At 46.9% G+C, this 23,457-nt stretch overlaps 1 protein-coding gene across 1 annotated transcript in view; it reads left to right on the forward strand.

The window, feature by feature from the left end:
• sli (slit guidance ligand) overlaps nucleotides 1–23,457 on the forward strand; it is a 332,159-nt gene that overhangs the window by 234,895 nt on the left and 73,807 nt on the right. The window contains exons 10-13 of the mRNA XM_037426601.2: nucleotides 3,465–3,536; nucleotides 3,624–3,695; nucleotides 3,768–3,839; nucleotides 13,001–13,072. Of these exons, the coding sequence (XP_037282498.2) occupies nucleotides 3,465–3,536; nucleotides 3,624–3,695; nucleotides 3,768–3,839; nucleotides 13,001–13,072 (288 nt within the window). The remainder of the gene's footprint in view (nucleotides 1–3,464; nucleotides 3,537–3,623; nucleotides 3,696–3,767; nucleotides 3,840–13,000; nucleotides 13,073–23,457) is intronic.

Raw genomic sequence — 23,457 nt, forward strand, 5'->3', positions numbered from 1 at the left:
CTGTCAACAATACTGCCAACATTCCTGGTATATGAGGCAAAGCATTTATTTTATTTTGATTACAATACATTGCCCCGCCGTGGTGGTCTAGTGGCTAAGGTACTCGGCTGCTGACCCGCAGGTCGCGGGTTCGATTCCCGGCTGCGGCGGCTGCATTTCCGATGGAGGCGGAAATGTTGTAGGCCCGTGTACTCAGATTTGGGTGCACGTTAAAGAACCCCAGGTGGTCAAAATTTCCGGAGCCCTCCACTACGGCGTCTCTCATAATCAAATGGTGGTTTTGGGACGTTAAACCCCACAAATCAATCAATCAACAATACATTATAGTTTTATAATCATACTCATTACGTGACGCATGTGCGGGACTAGGAAGAGGGAGAAGAAGTGAGTAGAGTGAAAGAGGAAGATCTCTAAGCAGCTTTCTCGCCTTCCTAGCCTTCTATTATCCAATCCTACATGTCTACTGTTGACATAATAATGTAACGTACGATGGAGAATGAATTCAGCGTGATTAGACGCGTAATCTTTCATATAGATATGTACAGCTGTTTCAAAAGTGAAACGGAGCGTGCGAGTAATGGCCGAGCTATAGTGAATACCAGCGCGCTCTACCAGAGTTCTTTATTTTTATGAGAAAATGGTGGCACTGTCCGCTGCCCCATTTCAGTATAAATGTAAAGAACTACCTTTATGGTGGAGCGCGCTGCTATTCACTTTTGCTTAGCTCGGCCACAACTCGCGTGCTCAGTTTAACATTTGAAGCACCTGTATTCGCAACGGCGCCTATTGGACCCTTAGCGGTGTTTCTTCAAAGTCTGTAAATTTACTCTTGACATGGTCACAACTTCATCTCCGTCGAACTCTTTAATCTACTTTATGGTTATATAGTTTAATGCAGTTCGCTGGTGCCCGTATGACAAGTGTAACTGTAATATCGTGGCGTAAACAGTATGCTATTTCCGTAGCTCCTAAAACCGAGTTCTATGAATTGTTCGTTTGCTTGTTGCCTGTGAGCACTATAAGTTATATGAACGTGTAGCATTTTTCGTCTTCCCGCTATTATCTCGCGCATCGTCATTCGGAAATCACAACAAATGGCGACATCAGTTCATCGCACACTACAGTCATCCGTGTCAGCGAGGAAGCAGGCGAGTGCTTGACAAAACGCGCGTGGTACGCTTAAGCCCTGACCACATGCATCCGTTGCACCGCGTCAGCGCGTGGAATTTTGACGCGGCGCCGTACCCTCTCCTTATAAAGAGAGTGGGTGCGCAGTTTCGCGTAGCTACGCACCCCCCTCTCTTTCTCTATGGACAGGGCGCGGCGCCGCATCAGAAAGCCCCGCGTTGACGCGCTGCAACAGATAGATACCTGTGGTCTGGCCTTAGGCGCGACTGATCTCTTTGTACACGCTCCGCTCGAAAGGTAGCATGCTGGTGACATCACACGAAAGAGTCCTGCTTCGTTAAGAAATGTGTTGAAAAGAAAACAAACACGGAAAGAAAGGTGGTTCTTTAATAATTGTTGGGGTTTTATGTCCACAAAACACTACATGTGATCACGAGGGACGCCGTAGCGGAGCACTGCGAAAATGTTGACCCCTTGAGGTTCTTTAACGCGCACCAAAATGTCTGTACTCGGCCCTCAAGCATTTTCGCCTGCCTCGAAATACGCCTCTGCGGCCACGATTTGATGCTGCGACCTTAAGGCACGATAATTCCTCGTGTTTTTCGTTCAGCGAACTGGGAGCGCAGAGAAAAAACACAAAGGACGAAGCGAGGAACCACACAACACGAGCGCTCATGTTGTGAGCGCTCGTGTTGTGTGGTTCCTCGCTTCGTCCTTTGTGTTTTTTCTCTGCGCTCCCAGTTCGCTGAACGAAGAAAATGAATTACCAACTGGCCCACATTTTGATCCTTTTGCAATTCCTCGTGTTTTCAAAAAATCGTAATGGGACTGTGAAGGCAACTATTATGTCGACGTTGATTGTTAAAATGGCGGTCCAGAAACCTCGTAGTATTACTTTTGTGCTAAGGAAGGGCCTATTTTGAAATAAAATCACGTTTTAGTAGTGCGCATCAGTTTAGTGCGCTTCAAATTACCCGCCTCAAGAAATGGACCGACTTGCGTCACTGTTCCCGTACACAACGTTGCCCGGCTTTACTGTGCTAGTAGCAGCAGCAGATCGAAAGCAGCGGGAGCCACAGCAGCAACAGCGACCATTAATCGATTTTCCGTCATTGAATGAGATTTCAGACGTTTCTTGTTTCAACTGCGCTCTGTTAGATGGCATCACCTGTTCCGTGTAACCCCGCGAGAATTCAATTTTTGAACCACTCGCGCCATTTCTCATAGTAACGTCCGGCGGTTTCTTTTTTCCATGGATCAAACAGAAACGAACTGGTAGCATTTTATTGCGTCTCTTGATGCACGGAAGATTCTTTATTTAGGGCAGTTAGATTGATTACTAGTCAATAATTGTAGGCGGTCCGTCTGATGTCATCGGGATCGTTTTGAAAGTGTCCTACAGCGGCGCTTGCGTTCTTGTGCATTTACCTTAATTTCTCGGTAAATAGGGCACTGTTGGTGATAATATTGTCATTTTAGAAGCTGTCATACATTGAGATTTCACTCTGACATAAATTCTTATTTGACTTCAGTGTCCCTTTAATGGTGAGGTTTAGTACTGCGTGCGTTGCGTTCATAACATCGTTTCTATAGAAGAACTCCGCGTTTCACATGGTGCTGGTGCGTAGTGGATCTGCGCAAGCTCACTATACGAATCGTGGCTACTGTGTAACGTGGCTATTTTCGCGTACGCGGCGCCGTTACCGTACGCAACTCACGCTGTACTAACACTCGCTAATGCTGTTGCCTTGGAAACTGTTCAAACAGTTGTGCACGCACACTTTCGTTCAGCCGCGTGCGCGTCTATGTATATCGCGCGAGCAGCCAGCCTTGCTCTGCGGGGCGACACCTTGTGGCATGTGCGAGCTCTGACGTGTTGTGCCCAGGAGCATAAGCGGCTTAACACATGCTGATCTGCTTTGCACGATTGGCAACGTTGAAAGGTGCGCTTGTTTAACCGAAGATGCACGCTTTCTAATGTTGCTTTAAACACTTCGATTATAAAAGATTACGAGTTTCGACTGATAACTCGCTCACATTCAAGCGCGAGTCATCAGTCAAAACTGGCAGTCTTTTAGAATCGAGGTGTCTAAAACGCCATTATGAAGCGTGCATCTTCGGTTAAACAAGCACGCCTTTCAACGTTGACGCTCGTGCAAAGCAGCATGCATTAGGCCGTACATGCTTCTGTGCACAACACCTCAGATCTCGCACATGCCACTAGGTGTCGGCCCGCAGAGCGAGGCCAGATACTCGCGCAATATACACAGATGTGTACGCGGCTGTACGCCGCATTCCACGGGCTTAACATGAGCTTGCCGTGATTTCTTTTGCAGGCGGCTCGAGCAGAACCAGATCACGGAAATACCTTCACAAGCCTTTGCGCACCTTAAATGGATACGTCGAATGCAAGTAGAGCTGTCTAGTGATCTCATACGGCCACCTGTGAGAGAACGCGTTCCAAAAGTGGTCTTCTTTTCTTTTCCCCTCTGCAGTGATCTCAGCAGCAATGACATATCCAAAGTAGCTCCTGATGCTTTTAGTGGACTCAAGTCATTGACATCATTGTAAGTGAACTTTACACCTTGTGCACTCATTTTGACGAATAGTTCAATTTAATCACCACCTTGATTTCGCAGGGTCCTGTACGGGAACCGGATATCTGATCTTCCTCCCGGGATATTTCATGGCCTTACCTCACTCCAACTGCTGTAAGTCATGAACACATATGTGGCATGCCAGTTTTATCGGTGAGGCAGCATTTTGAAGTATACATGCTTGTGGAAATACACGCAGTGCGTGACTGGGTGTCTATTTTCTGAGTAATCTCGTGGCGCCGCGTGGGCTCATTTTAGAGGAAATGAATCAGTTTCGGTGGATAAGTTACGCTACGAAATCTGCGCTGCCGGTAATGGCACCATGGTATAGAGGAGGAAATCGAGGCTCATGTTTCAATGTCGCGCCAAAATCTCTCACTTTTTCTCGCTTACCAAGCGTCTTCTCGTGACAAGCATGGGACCTCGGCATTCTGTAAGAGTAATTTACTAATACGACCGTTATTTTCTTTAGTGTCCCTTTGAAAAACTGTTCTCGCGTACAGTGCTGTCACGCAGAACTTGTTCTGTGAAAAGCTGTTATGTTGGAATATTATGGGCAAGGAATAACGTTAAGGTATAAAGTTGGGTTAGTTGGCATCGAACTCAGTTTGACGTGATTACTTAGGCCTATTGTACTGCGCAAAAACTACAGTGTTACGCAGCTTCTCGACGACAACGCAGGTAGAGAGGGAAATATATTGTCACGGAGATGATACTATAAAAGGAAGAAATCTATATACAAAATATACAGGGAGAAGCGTTAACAGCTGCATCCAAGATGGCAGAACAGCAACCATTGACACGAGCGCTATTGCGATCGTCGTCTTCGTTGCCTTTCTTGTGCATTCTTGTTCCTGCCGTCTAACATATAACCCCCGTCCGCTGATAGTGCCGTCGGCGCCAAGGAAAGTGTACGAGCGTGTGTGGGAAGTATGGTTTTAGACAAGAGACGTGTATACGATGTCAGTAGCGGGGCCGGACGACAAAAAATTACTGTCCAATTTGACTATTTCATATGGAACATCGGTGATCTGCCGCAAGACCTTTAAACGCTCGGAGTTTAGAGAGAAGATTTGTGGCGAGGCCAACGTGGTGGCAAGATGTCCATAGGAGGACCAGAGAGCCTGAAGAGTAGGGAACTACTCTGTGGTTGCTGTCAGTGGGCTTTCTGAGACCGCTGCGAGGCAGAAGGACGATCTCGTACGATTTGGCGGGCCACTTCAGCTCGACCATCAGCATCGCGGGCATACTCTGTCAGAGTGTGCGTGGTCCCAACACCAGTGGTGTCGTACCGTGACGAATTGTACGCGAACGTCACATAAGGCAAAGGGGAAAATTATGTCCCAATCACGGTGATCTGCGAAAACATACATGGAGGGCATTGTTGTCAAAGTTCGATTGAGGCGCTCGAACTTTGACAGAGGCAATCGGCCAAGGTTACAGATTAGGTGTCTGTAGCTGCCGTTCCCCGACCCAGTCGACGCCCGCACAAGAAACACTTAGAGGAATCGACGCGGAAGTTTGACTGCGTTCCCTCGGTGGGAAGCACCTGCAAAACTCTTGTCAGAAAGCTGTGAGCGTGCTCTTCCTTCACGCGGGTGACAGCTGCTTTAGCTACTGCGCTGCACCAATTGATTGATCTCAGAGAAAACCATAAAGGTAGTGCTCCAGAAGCCAAATTAAAAGGGAACAAATGCCAAACTATAGACGACCGGTTGCGCCCGCCTATCTCAATCGCGGCAGCAGACCACGTGTATAAACTCTTAGTCAAATCCCGGCTAGAATGCATGCCTGCAGGCAAGAAATCAAGTCAAATTATGGCCACTTATACGCGGCGCCGTTTCCCAGAGAAACCGGCCTGATTCGAAGTGGCTTTCAGAATAGCCGGGACAAGGATAACCGGGATTTTAAGGCAAATTTTTCCTGGCAAGATACGGCCTGCAGGTACAGGTGGGACATTTCCGTGGGCAGCCTGGCCCTGACGTGGCGGCGGAAAAAGATACGTAATTTATGCAATTGTGAGTGGTTTCTTACCGATAATGTGGTGGATATTATGACTATAAGTAATTAGAAAACAATTATCACCATCATCTACATCTGCGCGAATAGCATGCAAAGCACACTCAGCACTGGAATCGAACTCGGGACCGCATGCACATGTCTTACCCAGTACACCACAGCGCCACCGCATGAAGGCGAGTTTTTTACCAAGTGGCTTTTTGCGGTGTGCGCCGTTCCGCGAGAACGTTTACCGTGTGGTCATGCGTCGTTTTAGTGCTTCCCCGTGAACTGTGGGTGTTTCGCTCACCGAAATTCGCGGATATCGGCGCGACGAGGCGGTGTTCGGCTGTTGAAACCTACTTATGTTTCTCGCACGTGCGTGTGCGCTGTGAGTAATTTCGCTTGTTTGTGTCGCGAGCTACTCCCGTGTGAGTGACAGCAGCCTATACTCAGCTGTTTGAAGACAACAGGGAGTTTCGGAATAACGCACATCGAGCCCTTGCGGTGCGGTCGCTGCCACTGCGTATGCGTCGTAACGCGAGTCGACGTTCGCGTTCACGGACCGCACGCAGAAAATCCGAAATTGCGTGTGGTGATGGCGGCCTGCATTTGGCCCGTAAGCGCTGGTTTCGAGGCTACGGTGTCGCTGCGATCGTGCGTTGCGGTTCGCAGTGGCGCAAACGCTACTCTAAAGCTCGTATGGCGCCCGCTACGCCCGCAACGCCCGCTGCGCTTGCAAACGGTATTCTAAAACTCCCAAACGCGCTTTCGCACGTAAACGTTGCATGGGTATTTGAGCGTGCCTACTCTTGCATTTCAATTTCGTACGCGCGAACTGCCGTGAGCTGCACGCTGGGGCAGCAGGGCCTTTTTAGGATTTCCACGATTACTTATTTCTGCAACTAGAATTTATGCGCATTGATTCGCGATATAGAGTGGTTTTTACTAATTTTCAGTTTTTAACTAATCTTATTTATAGAGAGTGGCTACTCTTACCTTTATTCAGCATCACACCACTGTTCAAGTGAATGCCGAAACGCGCGCCAAGGTGAAGTATGACGTACACAAATTAGCGACGGACAGGTAGATCTCCCTCCAAATAGATAATGCCTCTGCACATCTCTTTCGCGAATGTCCACGTGCAGTTGGGGTCATGAAATGGTGCAGAACGAACCTAAAAATACTTATTGTTGCTGCATGCAGTTGCTATTTTGAAAATGGGGATTTTTATAGCTGGTACATTATCTTCACAGCAGTACACTGGTTGTCTTCGTCGTGGTTCACTGTTACAAATCCATGCTGGAATATGAGAGCAGTACCAAATATTCAAAAGAGGGAGCAAATGTAGGTGGCATACACTCTCGTGCTGACTTCTGTGCCTGACTTCTGTACTTAAATGTTCAAGTTCATCATCAAATTACGCAACCACTGATCAAACATCAACCAACCAATTTTCAATTTTGATCTTTCTTGGTGTCGCTGCCTTCCCTTTGGTTGTTTTTTTTTGCCATGATTTCCTAATATCATCAGTTCAACTTGTTTTGTAGAACACGAGCATCAACATACAGAGGCCAGTGTTCCAGTAAGCTGTCGCGCATGCACTAGTACTCTTTGCGTCAGATTGAGAGAAATGGGGGAAGAGCGTTGGGCCAGGAAGGTTTTCAGCTACGTGTACATGAAGAATGTCGATACAAAATGGAGGAAGCGAACCAGGAAGTTGACTGGTAAATACTTAGAAAACAGCAGGTGGCGAAACCAAAAAGAACTATCGGTTAAGAAGAAAGTGAAGGAAACGGAGACGGACATGTGGAGAATGGGCATGATAAAGAAGTCCGCACTAGAGATCTATCGAACGTTTAAGCAGGAAATTGCCAAGGAAAGGATCTATGATAATACTCGGAATAGTTCTCTACTGTTTGAGGCCAGAACGGGAGTACTGCGAACCAAGACATATCGGGCCAAATACGAAGGTGTAGACACAGTATGCAGTGCGTGTGGAGAGGAAGAAGAAACTGCCGAACACTTGATAATGTTCTGTAAAGGGCTTCACCCCATAGTTCAGGATGATGGCGCAGAGTTTTTCAAAGCACTGGGGTTTAGGGACCGGGAGGGCAAAATAAACTTTAAGCGGGTAGACTTAACTAGAAGGAGGTTATCTGATTGGTGGCTAAAGTCAAGGCACGAGTGAAAATTAAACTCTTCACTGCAAAGTACGAATCCTCAAACTCTTTTTTTAAGGAAAAAAAATATAGTTTCTGGTTCATTAGGTATTACGGCTTGGTGGCGCTAGCCACCGCCCGATCTAAAGGGTACAGCCATATCCATCCATCCATCCATCAGGTGATGCCGGCGCCGGGCGCCGAGATGGCGTGGGGGAGGCGGGTCGGTGTTTCTCTTCCCTTTTTTTTTTTTTTTCGCGCTCTCTTCCGTCGCTGAACGGGTCTGCGTAAGCTGATGGTGGCTCCAGGCGCCAGGCTAGTGCGACAAAGGTGGCGGCTCTCTCCTGTTTTAAAGACGATAGTCTTTCTTGGGGACCTTCGACGGAAAAATTTTGGTCCGTCTGTCTGTCTGTCTGTCTGTCTGTCTGTCTGTTCGCCCTATGATACATCCAATGGCACCAAACGGCCAACCCCATCCACAGCGCCCACCAATATTGCTCAAGGTTTAGCGTTCATAGTTGTGCGATTGTCAATTAAAAAGCAATTATTGCGCATATCTAAGGCGCCACGACAACGCTTCGATGTTTTCTATGTCTGCCTTTATACTAGAAGAGGTACACACAAGTAGCTCTAAGGAATGCAGCGTTTAATCGCGGTGCGCTGACAGTGCAACGTGATGCTCAAAAAGGTGTTTCCAAGGCTTTGCTACGACGTCACTGTGGTGGCACCTGCCCGTCGCTTTGCGTGCTACACCTTATCACCTCCAAGACTGGCGCGCATCTTTCTGCAGCCCGGGCACGCCTTCGTTTTCGAAAATAACTGCCAGATGGCACTTGTGTCTAACGTGCATTGATGCGCTCGTTCGCCTCCGTTACACGCTCGAGGCACTCTAACGCAGCGCCTCCAGAATACCCTTCACCGATTTTCTTGTGTAGAACATCAAATAAACGTTTTGTTCACTCTCTCTAGACGCAAGACTATCGTCTTTCGACTAAATTTGCGGTGTAACATGCAGATTTGGAACCAATTTTTCTCTTTTTGTTCTTCTTGCACCCGCTCTTACCGGCTGTAGGCATTACTTTTGCGCTCTTACCGGCTGTAGGCATTACTTTTGCGGCTGTCACGGGTATTTTTTATTGCTGGGCTTCCTATAGACAAGATTTTAGTCAGTACGTAGGAGCGCGCCGCCTATGCCGTTCGTTATCCGGCTCCTGACTGAGAGTGTACTGGGCGTGCGCACAGTCCGCTGCTCACACTTCGTTTGACTCAGATAGTATTCGCGCTTTGCTCTGCTGCTGTGCTTTTTATGGCGGCAAAGTATAGCTCCTAGCAAAATTATTGCGCAGACTACCATTCGAAGCACAAGAATCTCATTTCAAGGACAAAAAAATTTTCGCAGAGATACCAACTTATACACCACAGCTTGACGCCGCAGTGCTTGAACCCCACGCCTACAACACTAATTTCTAATCATTCACTGCCGTGTTTATTATGGCTAATTCGTAGGGGCAACAAATAATTACTCGATGCAATATCACGCCAAATCGAAAGCCCGTACGCCATTACAAACTTCGTACAATCTTAATACCCACTTGTTGTGCTAAGTCTTGCACAAAGATGTCATCGGGTTGATGTCATCGGGATTGTTTTGAATATGTCCTACAGCGGCGCTTGTGTTCTTGTGCATTTACCTTGATTTCTCGATAAGTAGGGCACTGTTGTGGATAATATTGCTGTTTTAGATGTTGTCATACATTGAGCTTTCACTCTGACCTAAATTGTTGTTTGACTTTAGTGTCCCTTTAAGAAACTGAAGTATAGGCCCGCGTTCCATACATAGCGGGCAGGAAGTCCTTTCTATCGTTGCAGTATTTGTACAAGGGCATTTTTATGGGCCGTAACTGGAAGTGAAACCACATAATGCAACATATTTTCATTGATTGTGAAAGGAACTGTACACGAGAATAAGTGGGGAAAGTGTAAAAAATATCAAACACGATTTTTCATTTTAATCATCGTCAGACGTTCCCCTTGCATGCTCTTTTTTGATTAGCGCGATGATATATTTTGATTGAAGAGTGTTAATATAAGCTTTGACAGTCTGATAAATAAGCACGCTTAGAAAGGAATGCAGAATTTTTACCGCTCTGTCATAGGTGCTTCTTGAAATAAATGCCGGAAAACTAAGTAAAAAAGCGTTTTTTCGGTAAAATTTCAGAATTAAAAAAAAAATTTGCACTGCGCAGAGATTCGAAATATAATCGAACGGAAGCCCAAGTACACCTATATTTAGCTAAAGAAATTCGAGGTACGTAGCTTTATTATATATGATGTAATTCATTCCAAAATTTGAAAAAAAAATCAAAACAGGTAAGCGTGGTACTCCGCCTTTTCTTCATTATTGATTTACTGTGCTTCGAAAAAAATTTAACCGAAAAACCGATTACGCATCTCTTCTTTCCACTGATGAGGCAACAATATATAAAATTTTGAAAGAAATTCAAGAGGTTTACCAGCCGTGCTTTGTTCGATCTTACGTGGAATCACCCTGCTGCCATCTGAGGGCCTTCAGGCACATTCAAGCTGTATACGCTCGCCTGACGGACTCCCACCAATGTCGTTGGAAAAAGAAGAAAAACGCCAGGCCTGCACGGAACGCGCAGAAAAGTCGCAGCGAAAACTAGAAGAGCGGCCTCTCACAGCCTTTTCAAAACACCCATTGGGTAACTATTGACTGACTGACTGATTGATTGATTGATATGTGGGGTTTAACGTTCCAAAACCACCATATAATTATGAGAGACGCCGTTGTGGAGGGCTCCGGAAATTTTCACCACCTGGGGTTCTTTAACCTGCACCCAAATCTGAGCACACGGGCCTACAAAATTTCCGCATCCATCGGAAATGCAGCTGCCGCAGCCGGGATTCGATCCCGTGACCTGCGGGTCAGCAGCCGAGTACTTTAGCCACTAGATCACCGTGGCGGGGCAAGAAGCTCTTGTAGAAGAAATAAATTGAAGCAAGATAGTTGGGCTAGTTGTTGATACATTGGTGGTGGTAACAGCGCACAAACTCACAGGACTGCCCCGCCACGGTGGTCTAGTGGTTAAGGTACTCGGCCGCTGACCCGCAGGTCGCGGGATCAAATCCCGGCTGTGGCGGCTGCATTTCCGATGGAGGCGGAAATGTTGTCGGCCCGTGTACTCAGATTTGTGTGCACGTTAAAGAACCCCAGGTGGTCGAAATTTCCGGAGCCCTCCACTATGGCGTCTCTCATAATCATATGGTGGTTTCGGGACGTTAAACCCCACAAATCAATCAAACTCACAGGACTAAAAAAAGGGACTGAGACAAGTGCTGCTTGAAAAAATACGTTGGGACGCGGGAAAGAAGCCCTTGTAGAAGAAATAAACTGAAGTAAGACTGATTGATAGTTGGACTAGTTGGTGATACATTGGTGGTGATAACAGCGCACAAGTTCACGGGAGGGGAGGCGTGGTGGTGGCGTGGGTGCACGTGTGGGAGAAGCACTGACACATCATAGCGACACGTGCGAGAAATCGCGAAACGCCTGCCTCTTCTGCCGCGCGACCAGCCGAAGGAGGCATGCTGTCTGAACAGGCAGGTTTAGGGCTGTTCCACGCGCTTCCCGCACAGCCGCAACGCACGTGCCGGGACACCTGCCGCACGCAAGCAGGGGACAAATAAGCCAATCGGCGACGCTCCGGAGGCTGAAAGGGCATTGCCAATTGGCTTACTTGTCCCCCGCTTGCGTGCGGCAGGGGTCCCTGATGATACGGGGCGCGAAAAAACGACACACAACAGAGAAGAAGTACACAGACGACGGGTCCCGGCACGTGCGTAGAGGCTGTGTGGGCAGCGCGTGTAAGGGCCATTAGTGCTGTTCCACGCGCTTCCCCCACAGCCGCAACGCACGTGCCGGCACACCTGCCGCACCCAAGCAGAGGGTGAAAGACCGTGGCATATCGGCTTATTGGTACCCCGCTTGCGTGCGGCAGGGGTCCCCGGCGCGTGCGTTGCGGCTGTGCGGAAAGCGCGTGGAACGGCCCTTGCGCACTCGCCGCCTCGCCTCTTTGAAAATCCCGCTTGGTCGCTTTGCCGCGCTGCATTCGGTGTGAATGAGCGAGATCAAAGCGTGAGAGAAGATAATAAATGCAAGATAGTGTGTTACAGGTAAGCCGTCTTTGCCGCTGTGTCGTTGTGGGCGTTCGCCAAAATAGGACGCATGACCAAGTGGGAAGGAGGAGCCTCGTTATTTGGGTGAGGAAATCGAGCGATCGACTGTGAATGGAGAAAGTACATGGTCTAGGGGATTAAGTCGTTCGAGCAAGCGCACCTTTCGTCGCCTGGGCAGGAAATATGCTGCGAGATGGACAACTTGTGCACCGTCAGTGGTCGTCTAGGCTTTGGCGCGGACGAGCTGGTGGTCAATAGGGAGGTGTCTAGACTCGAGAGGGATTAGTCTCACATCGAAGGACATGGCTGCCATCGTTTTCAGGCATCACAAACGTACGCGTATAGAACGTCAGTGAATGATTTGCGCCATTGTGTTGGAAGCTCAAGAGGTCTGGCTCGTCTTCAACCAAATGCTCTTAAGCTCACTCGAAACCTAATGCATGGTTTTTAGAGCAGCGATCTTTCCCTGCTCTTTGTACGTCACAACGTGGCTGGCGAGCAGTGCACTGGGATTTCACGTTTGTATTAGAGTTGTTTGCGAATCATTGTGACTTGGAATTTCTAACGCACGCTCCCGACCTGAAATGTCGTGATTACGGGATTCCGTTTCTGCTAAAAATTGCGATAGACGCCCATTTCGTCAACCGTGCTTTTCCGCGCGGATTCGTGATTGCCCTCCGGAAAAAACGCCCGCCTGTGTCGGCCATGTTGCGATGCTGAAGCGCACACTACTCGGAAGCTCTGAGAAGGCAGCAAGCACCATTGTAACTCTGCGCGCGGCCTCGCTTTCGCCAGGTTTGCAAATTTAATCATCTCGAACCAAGTGGGCTGAGACAGACGCAAATAACGCCGTTTCTGCGAAAACAAACTGCACAGAGGCTCGCGCCTTGTATGTGATGATGCTTTTTTTTTTTGCAGGCTGCTGAACGCCAACCGGATATCATGCATAAGGAAAGACACGTTCAGAGATCTCCGGAACCTGAATCTGCTGTACGTATATTCTTGCTCTACGCCTTCTTGTCTCATGCTTTATGCAGCCTCGTTCCTTGCACCTTTTTCGGCAACGGAGTTCGCTGTAGCAGATTTCTCCACGGGAATCCAGACCCAGCGGGGCATTAATCATTCATCGTTGGCGTCGGGACGAGAAGTGTATAAATTTTAATGGCATGCTCTGCGTTCAGTGCGAGGGCCAAACAAAGACTCATAATAAAGGGGACCCTATTTCATTCTTCATTAATGAGGTGAGATGAAAGCACATGGACACGCAGAACTAACAAAACAAAATAGACGCCAATGATTTTTGTCTTCTTCAATAAGATGATATTATTATATATGTAAGAGAAGAAAAATGACACATTTTAAATTCCACTGCATGACGCCACATGGGGTATGATTTCTGCACTGTGTGCTATGCCGATCGATCTACTCGCGTAATTCTTCGGGTTTCCTGAAATATAAATAGCTTACTGTATAGATGCGCCCCTTCGTATGTTGACAGTGCCGTCAGTGCCGATGAAACGTCCCAGTCTGTCGTCTTGAAATGGACACATCTCTGAGGGGAAAGTGGGCACCGACGCTGGAAGCATTACACTGTAAACTTAAAAGAATATCTTAGGACCGGTTTTGTGACCGCAAAGCTCGATCGTACAGAAATATGAACCTTAGTGTAAATGTTTGCACCACATTAAAGTGTAGTTAATTGCTGCACCACAGTACACAGTATAGTTGATTGTTGTGATGTGTGCAGAGGCGGACCCAGCCACTCATTTTAGGGGCGAGAGGGGGGGGGGGGGTGCGGCCGTTTAAAATACCACCGGAGAAGGGGGCGTAGTCATTACTTTCTATTTTTACTAGCCCCAAAACTCTGTGATAGCATAAATTCTGCACACAGCGCTTTAGGAACGCACGGGGCTGAGTTTGTGGCTCTCGCAGCACCGACAGCGGTAACTGCCGCCGAAGCGTTGCCCATCGGCGCTCACGAGTGTCATGATGCAATACTTCACCGACACGAGACGGTGACACGCGGTCTCGCATCACGCGCCCTATTTGAATATCTTGCCGCTTTTTGAGTATACTGCCTCACACCTAGCGCACGAACGGCAGGGAGTTGAACGCCGAGGTCAAGTTCGCCTGTAAGCAGTTGTTGGTTCCAGTTTTCGTCCGACTGTACGCACAACGATTCCCCTCGCATACGTGGACAAACTCGTCCATCACGAAGTTCTTCTGAATTGACAGAGTCCATAACTACATTCGCCAAGCAACGTCCGCTTACACTATTGGCTGCTCACCTTGACCCGGCGCCGACACCTGTGCTCGTTTTTTTTCATTATATTTGAATGTACGATTTAATGCTTGTCTGATTAAATGTAGAACTCTTATTTATAAAAAGGAAATGACCGTAATCCCCTTGGGATCATTTTGTATTTACTACACTGGTCCTTGTACAGGAGGTTCACATATGAGGCCACTTTTTTTTTATTGCGACATAGACTATCCTTTAAGGCGTAATATTTGGCATGTATCTGTATTAAATGTGCGCCGTCGTAGGCCAGTGTTGTGTATGAATGGAAGTTGTGTCTTGTGGTATGTGTTGTAATCTATCCAGCGGATGTAAACTGGCTGTGTCGCTGTAGTGAAGGCCGGCGAACGCCAGTAGTGCCACACTCGAAAATCTCTTCCCGTGCGAAAGAGAACAGCTGTAGCGACGCGCATTATGTCGCTTTTCTGCGACGTTCTCGAAGGTGCTGATCTTTATTCTAGTTCGTGAAATTATTGCCGGATAAACCGCCTTTAAATATCAGTCAAGGCGCCGAAGGGTCATCTCCATTACCATTTCAATGCGCTTAAGGACTCCAATTGGCCGATAAGTACTTGGGCGCCGACAGGTCTTTTTTCGTCTTCCTGTTATTATTATTCGCATTACCAAGAACTTCATCAAAAGGACATGGCTCACCAACTATAACCTATATGTACCTATTACCAAGAACTTATATTTTTTTCTTTACGAAATTTTTCGATTTGTCATGGTAGGCAGCCGCCAAGTCCAGGGACTACGCTACAACGCCTCATTTTCCCGGAAGTGCGAAATAACAACTGCTCCTACATAACCCTTCAATCAGACCATCTCAAAACTCGCGCTACGAGAGCATGGCTTGGGGCGGAATAATGAGCGTACATTTCGTTATGAGAACCGTTCTGGTACAAGAGAAGTGGCACAAGTGACGCCACTGTAATGGTTTTCAGCGGCGGCGTGCGGCCATCTTTTTATCACATTATCGCCCGGCATCACTGGCCTTGAGTTGTGTAGGCCTGTGAAGTACAGGCATGAAGTACGTGCGGTGAGCACCTGTCTTTCGAAAGTAACCCCATGTGGTCGAAATTTCCGGAGCCCTTCACTGCGGAGTCTCTCATAATCATATGGTGGTTTTGGGGCGTCAAACCCCACATATCAATCGTTTCTATCGAAAGTACCAGTAGACAGCGGCTGGACTGTGGCAGGTGCAGCTTTTGCGCCCCTTCTCCTGCCGACGCGCGCGCACTAACACACGTATGTACACACGTGCGGTCGCGCACGTTCCTGACGTTTGCTGTGCTTCGTCCGAGCAAGGTGGGATTACGTAATCCAACTTCGCCCGTCACAACGTTTTCAGCCCGCGCGTGTGTGGTGGTGTGCATTGTGACGGCGCCGTTGAATTACTTGCCGTTTCCGCAATTACGCAGAAACAGCAAGTAATATATATATATATATATATATATATATATATATATATATATATATATATATATATATATATATATATATATATATATATATATATATATATATATATATATATATATATATATATATGTATATATATATTGTCCCCCAGTGTTCATTAGTCCCTTTGGAGTCGCAGTATGCTTCATGCATGGGGTTATGGCCTGCAGCAAAGCTCACATTTAAAGACGATATATTTATAGATATATTTATATAGCGCAAAAACAGAATGACGACACAAAGACAAAAACACGAAGGACATAGCGCTCGTGTCCTTCGTGTCATTCTTGTGTCTGTGTCGTCGTTCTGTTCTCGCGCTATATAACTATCGTGATGTGATACCAACTAGCCCAAGCTGCCTCATTTTTCAAATCCTCTACGGCGCGGGACTGGTGGGTTCTGTTCATACACTTTCGGACATGCAATGCGTGTTAAAATTGAGACTTGGTATAGCCTCCGCGTCCGAAACTTCAGGTGTTGTCATATGTTTGCTCCGTTGGGCTTGTGGCGGTTGCATCGAATCTTCCACATTTTGAATCGTGTCTGAACAATCGGCACCTTTGTTATCCTAATCGGTGGTGTGTGTTGACGCATCCCATCTGATATTATAGATTATACTTTTCCGACAACAGTCTGGCATTCTCTATTTCGCATATTTTGCGCAACCCACCTATAGCAATCAATTGTTACATATATATATATATATATATATATATATATATATATATATATATATATATATATATATATATATATTAATATATATATATATATATATATATATATATATATATATATATATATATATATATATATAGAGAGAGAGAGAGAGAGAGAGAGAGAGAGAGAGAGAGGTAAGGAAGCGCCAGGAGAGGTAATTAATGGGTGAAGCTTGTTGCCGTTTCAAGAGCAATACCAAACAGTATCGTTATCCTTGTCAAATAAGCATATTACTTTGTGCTGCCCCTTCGGACAAAGGTATCAGCCGGCGTTTTGGTGCCCGCTCTGCGTCGCAGCTACGGCTCGACGCGGGCGTCGGGCGTATATAGCGGCCCGCACCGAGCAATCTTCGCACGGCGCTAGTTGGCGGCGATTTTTACTCGCGCCGCCTGCAAGGGCCGTGATGAACTGCCGCAGAAAGAGGGAAGACCGCCTGAAAGAAGAACTAACCAGCGGCTCGTCATTTCTCAGCGGCGCGCTTCTAATAAAAGCGCGTGGTGCGTATAGGCTGCCACGTCGGCCAGTTTGCCCCCATGCACCCAATATAAATAACACCTCTGCGCGCACGGTCGTGCACGCGGACGATCAAGATTCGGTTCGGGTCTAAATGCGGCCTGCAGGGATTTGGCCGCTTCCAGAAAAGGTGCGCGATGTGTCGCCAACCGTGCGTGCCCTTGGCTGAAAGCCGCGCTGATGGAGGGCTCCCTCTGATGAAGCTGCACGTCGTCTCGGAGGCGCTCAGTTAAACAGTCCCTGGCAAGCGTAAGGTGACGTGCCGCGAAATAGTGATATTTTTGTGCCTTATCGCACAGTCTGGTGCTATTACTGCTATGTGGTCTAGACAGGGGAATACCAGCATATCGTTCAGCAAGCTAGAACTTTTTTTTTTTCGCTAGTATATTGGAACGAAAGAGTTGGAGTTTAATGGTTCGAATCTATGTTTGAGGCACAAATCTAATGAGAAGCAACTAAAAGTTGAAAATTAAAAGCAAATAAAATGTGAAGAAATTAAAGTAGACACCTGGCCCGTGGCAGGCACCCAACCTGCTGCTCTCGTATAACGCGTCCGATTTTACGATATGATTATGAGCGAAGCCGTTGGGGAGAACTTCCTAAATTTTGGCCATCTGGGGTTATTTAACGTGTACGTAAATCGAAACAGACTTACCTCGAGCATTTCCGTATCTATGGAAAATGCGGCCAGGATTTGAACCCACGGCCTGCGGGTCAACAGTCGAGCACCATCGCCTCTACAGGTCACCGTGGCGGGTTGTTAAAATTCAAAGTTTGATACAAAATACAATTATGGCAGCGTATGTTTAACACTTTGATGTTTAGGTCTCTTACCAACTAAGTCTGATGTGTTGGGGTTTGTAAGACTTATTCGAATTGGCGAAAAGGTCACGTTGCACTACAATTTGGAGAACGACTCGTAGTTGGCAAGATTAGGTCCCTAATACAAAGCGTAATTTTCACCATGGGGAGCATTCGTCATAATCGAAGCAAGTATTCATTACCCGCAGTCCTGAACAATGGTCTGTCGTCTCTTCGGCCTTGGAGCAGAAATTGCAGACTTGGTAATCTTTAAATACATAAATGTTAGTGCCATCATTTGTTTCCACTCAGTGTAACCGGTCAACGCGTGTATATAGTTATTTATTCTGTATATAGCTCCTTGAATTTCTTCTCATGTATTCGTGGGCGGCACTTAACACTAAATAACGAGAACTCGTGCTCACGGCAGGCACAAAAGCTTTAAAATATGAGCTGGATTATTCACATGGATCAGGGACGCGTTTTTGTGCTTCACGAAAAATGTGTAGATGTTATCTCTTTGCTGCGGTTGTAAAAGAGTTGAATCACAATTATGTACATATTTCTGTTAAATGATGGATGTCAGAAAAAAAAATTGCTAATCTTTGATGCTATTGTATACTTTCGATTTTGTTCTGCTATATATAACCGCTTATGCAGTATGTGTGTGTACACAGGTGGCTGGCGCTTTGTCAGGCTTTCTTCGCTTTTACGCCAATCCCCTAGGCAGCTATGTATACGGGCTGTCTGAGATAAATATGATATGATATAAATACGACTGTTGAGCGAGTGGGTGCCTTGACATAGAAACCATCGTGAAAGCGCAACTACACACAACACGTTGCGCCTGTCCTCGTCTGTTTCTTCTTGTGTGTTGTGTTTAGTTGTGCTCTCACGATGATTTCTATGTGCTGCGGTTTCAGCTCAATAGAAGACAGCTTGGTTCACTTGATCTCCTCCGAATATAATTCAAGAAAAGGTTTGGTACCTGTTCGTTTAGGTGCAAGCGTTCACCACGCGCTTCAAATAATCACATCGTGGTTTTGGGACGTAAAACGTTAAATATTATTACTTCACAGGTGAAAGCCAGGTGCGCCTTTTTTCTGTTCATGTAACTTGCATTAAGTTCCGTGGCCTGCTTTACCCTGAGCGCCTTGTTTACCTGGAAGATCACTGCGATGGATAAAAATGGAAGCCCTCAACACACATCGACTCTGTCTGATAATGTTCGACCCGCTTCTCCCTGACATTGAATAATGGCGTAAACAGAAGAGCTGTGCAGTAGCTAGCAACGCATTAGTGGTTATGGGCGATGCTGCACAAGACCGCGTGCTTGGGAAGTACACTTCTCCCACGCAACAGTACTTTTCATCAGGTTTTATCTATAGCTCAACAGAACAATTTTAGGTACAATGTCCGCAGTTCAGCATTGAATAAAATTATCGGTAACTCTCATGTTTATGTGCAAGCGTTCTTCTCGTCACATTCCTTGCACAAAGAGCAGTCTGTCGAGCACGTGGCTCGAGAGAAGTGTATCTTGGACTTGCTAGTATAACGTATAAGTCAGAGTATTGTGTCGTCTTGCTCGTCCAAGTTTTGTGCATTATTTGGAGGTGCGCCTGATCACGACCGCCTCTTGCGAGGCGGTAAAAGGACTTGATGTGAGTGCCTTTTTTTTTCATTTTTAAGAGCGGTTGAAATCGGAGGCGTAGCCAGGAGGTGTCGCAACGGGCAAGTGCCCCCCCCCCCCCTCGATTTTTTTTTTCGCCTTGGCATAGAGAACGAAAAATGGCCATTTTAAGGGGGTGCTTCTCTCGAAATTAAAGTGTTGGTTCCCCCCCCCCCCTCGAAAAAAAATTTTAGGCTACGCGCCTGGTTGAAACTGTCAAAATGAAGGGGGTTTAAGCACAGTCACTCCTGTGAAAGCAGAACGTAACGAACAGTTTGCGAGAGGATGACCAGCATCGCTTGCATCGCTGTAACTTTTCAGTGCTGGGCGAGGAGGAGCCTTTTTCGACGTTTCTCAGGTGGAAATATTGTTCTTATAAAATATTCATGTGTTTTTGGAATCAACTGCTGCAGCTTTAGCCACTGCCGAAAGAGAGATTGCCGTTGCGCCGTCAAACTGGGTCTAGAGAAGTCGGTTCTGAAGTCAATTCACAATTCAGCGTTTCAAACGAGGGAAAGATTCGGAAACGTAATTTAGTTTTCTTTTCTCTTTTAACACTATGATCATGATCTTTATATACTGGATTTTTTTTTGGAGGGGGGGGGGGTGCAATGTCGATAACGTTGCTGATACAACTTTAGCGAGAATCAGTTGGCTACTGTTGTACACCACATGTGAATCTGTTGACAAGTGGTCCTTCGTAGAGCAATCTGCGTCGTCGCATCTTCCGAGCAAACATGCTCTAACTAATGGCTGCTTGAAACGACTGAGCGATGGAAAATTACGGTATAGGACGTACGGGCCGGCGGTTGCCTTTATCGCAATCGCAAAGCACCGTCGGGGTGCGCGCCCCGCGGTCGTTTGGAGGCGTCGCCGCACGCGAACGGTGACTCGCTCGCTCGAGCACCTGCCTAGTTTCGGGCACGTTTTATTGCGGCGCCGAAATGAGCTGTTATGTGCCGCGGAAGCATATATGGCTGCCGTTTTCTCTTTATGTAAAAAAAAAATAATAGGGTTGGGGTTCCGCAACTTTCGGCGTGAATGAGTTGGCGGCATGACTGCGAAAGTTTTGCACATCGAGGACGTGCTAGAACAGTATTTCATCGTGCTAATATAATATCTCCGTCGTGGTGTCTCGTAAAAGCTGCGTATGCATTACCCGTGAATCGTAGTTTCGGAAACAACTCGTGCATGGGGTTCTTGCACTGGCACTATATGGACCGACTTTCCTCGTCTCGGGTAATAAAAGAATGGAATAAATGAAAAGAAAAAGAAAAGCAGTGCAGTATTAGCGCGCGCTGCGGCTGTGCTCTACCTCGCATCAAATGATTCATTTCGATTGCTATGCAGCATAGAACTCCGTTCGTAGATTAAAGAAAAAAGGTAGAAAAGAAAACGAGGGTAAAAATGTGCTGTCTATATAGAAAAACGTACCATCTAAATTTACTACGGCCTCGTTCAGTTTCTCTTGAAAGTAGCATCTCATACTATGAAGTCGAAACAGGAAAGTATACCGATGCCATCTAGTGACGTTGACTGCATATACCGCGCCGTTATGGCCGCCGTGCCACTGAAGATTGTGTACGCAGATTGCTTCTGGTGGTTGTTCAGTTTGTTCTGTCCATGCTGTTCACATTTTCGTGAGGGTGTTCTCGGAAGCGCATATCGTTTATGCTGGGAGTAGTAATAAGACCAGACTCTGCGCCTCGCGGTACGTATTACTGCATCATATAACGATAACGAAAACCAGAAGATAGTGAAATGAAGTAAATGGACGTTTTAAGCGTGTTTTATACTGATTGTGAGATAGATGTGAAGGAAGTGAAGTGGATGAAAAAAAAAAAAAAACAACTTGCCGCCGGCACGGCCTGAACCTGCAATCTTCGGATTGCGCACCCGATGCTAATGTAGTGTTCACGTCGCAGTAGTAGTTAATGTTTAGCGCAATAAAGACAAGGACAACCCGCCATGGTGGTCTGGTGGCAAAGGCACTCAGCTGCTGACCCGCAGGTCGCGGGATCGAATCCCGGCCGCCGCGGGTGCATTTTCGATGGAGAAGAAAATGCTTGACGTCTGTCTGCTTAAATTCAGGTGCACGTTAAATAACCGGAGCTGGTCGAAATTTCCAGAGCCCTCCACTATGGCGTCTCCCATATGGTATTGTTAAACCCCAACAATTATTAAACACAAGGACGAGAAGTGAGGATGCGTGCGATAACTTTCAACAAAATTGTTTATTGTAACCGACGCACGAATATATACTGTGGGGATGCTCACATGCTCCAGCCAGATGTCATTTGCAGAGCAGTTCTTTTTTGTGTATCATTTAAGATATCTGTTGGCAGTGAATTTTTCTTATGACACCTTTAGTAAGATGTGCGGACAAATCACAAACTTGAATACACGTTCAAAATACGTGCAACAAATCGCATAAATAATGCACGTTCAAAAAAGGCAACTCCTTGTCCGTCAGGGACAGGGGTGGCATGCTTACACAATCGCTCCCCCAACTTTGCTATTTTGGTGTCTTCTACTCTCAGTCTCGTTAGTTCATCACCTTGGTGTTCTCGACAAACTGGGTGCACCTATAAGCTCTGCAATGCACCGCGGGGAAACACCGCAGAACGCTTCCTCTCGCAAGATAGGGCCAGCAGAGAGGCGGTGGTGTATGGAATTCTCCTCTCCCCCGGAAAGCAGTGCGTCGGACAGACGGAGCGCTGTCTGAATTACAGGTTACGACAGCACTGCGACCTTGTAAAGAAGGGTGAAGATGGCTGGTTCGCAATGCATTGCTGAGCTTGTTGCGGGTGTGCCCCGTTTTTCGAAAACAGCATGACTTACGTGCCACGGAGCTTGTGGTTGTTGCAACCGCTTGATATACCCCAAAATTTGGTGCTGCTTGACGTGACCACAGTAATAAGAAAATGACAGGTACTAATAAGAAAATTGCTTGTCATGTGCATAGCGTGATTCACATGCCACGCTCATCGTGAGGTCGCGGTTCTTTCGCTCGCTTGATATAACCAATGTTGTGGGAAGGACCGCACGAGTAAAAATCATTGCAAGTGGGAATAAGAAAATAATGACTTGCATGTCATGCATAACATGATTTACATGCCACGCTGATGGTGAGCTCACGGTCGTTTCATTCACTTGATATGCATAAACATTGGTGTTGCACAACGCCACTTTGTGGTGAACGTTTATGATAGGTGGCGACAGGAATAAGCGTGCAGACCGATAACGTAACCGTATATAGTGCAGGACCGGTTACAATGTAATCTTTTCCGGCTCCCGTTTACCCTCTCTTAGAACCCCGTGTACAGGTATACCGCTTATTGTGCAGCCCGCCAAGATGAAAGACAGGTGATAATGCAGTTACCGAAAACTCTTTGTGACAAACGCGGTGGCGAGCGCGCATCTGAAAGAAGGTGCGCCGGTAGGGAGCGAGCGACGAGGTCGTTAGGGAGGAGGAGGAAAGGACGGGGAGTGAGGGCCAAGCAACGTAACGTTCCTTTTCCTCGACCGCGTCCTCACCTTACGTGAGGCCTCCTTACAGCCAAGTACCGGTGAAGGAAGCAAGCGTACTCTGAAAGCTCCCTTCACCGGTCCTCGCGGTAGGAACGGTTCCTGCGTTCGATATTATCGAATGCGCTTTACTCACAAGCGTTTATTCTGTAAAAAAAAAAGTTCAGTCGCCACATTATTTCCAAAATGAAGTGTTAATATAGAGACTCGTGTACACTTTCCTCGAACTGTGGTTACTAAATGCGAAAAGCCACCACAGTCGAGCGCAATGCGTGGTGCGGTCTAGCGAGACTGAGACGCCCGCCTCCTTAAACGCTATAGTGGCTTGCGTTGAAACCAAGTATTGCGGTATAAGCGCGTTGTGTTCGCCACACATAGTGCCAA

The sequence above is a fragment of the Rhipicephalus microplus genome, chromosome X, assembly GCF_043290135.1.
Source record: "Rhipicephalus microplus isolate Deutch F79 chromosome X, USDA_Rmic, whole genome shotgun sequence".
Taxonomy (NCBI): domain Eukaryota; kingdom Metazoa; phylum Arthropoda; class Arachnida; order Ixodida; family Ixodidae; genus Rhipicephalus; species Rhipicephalus microplus.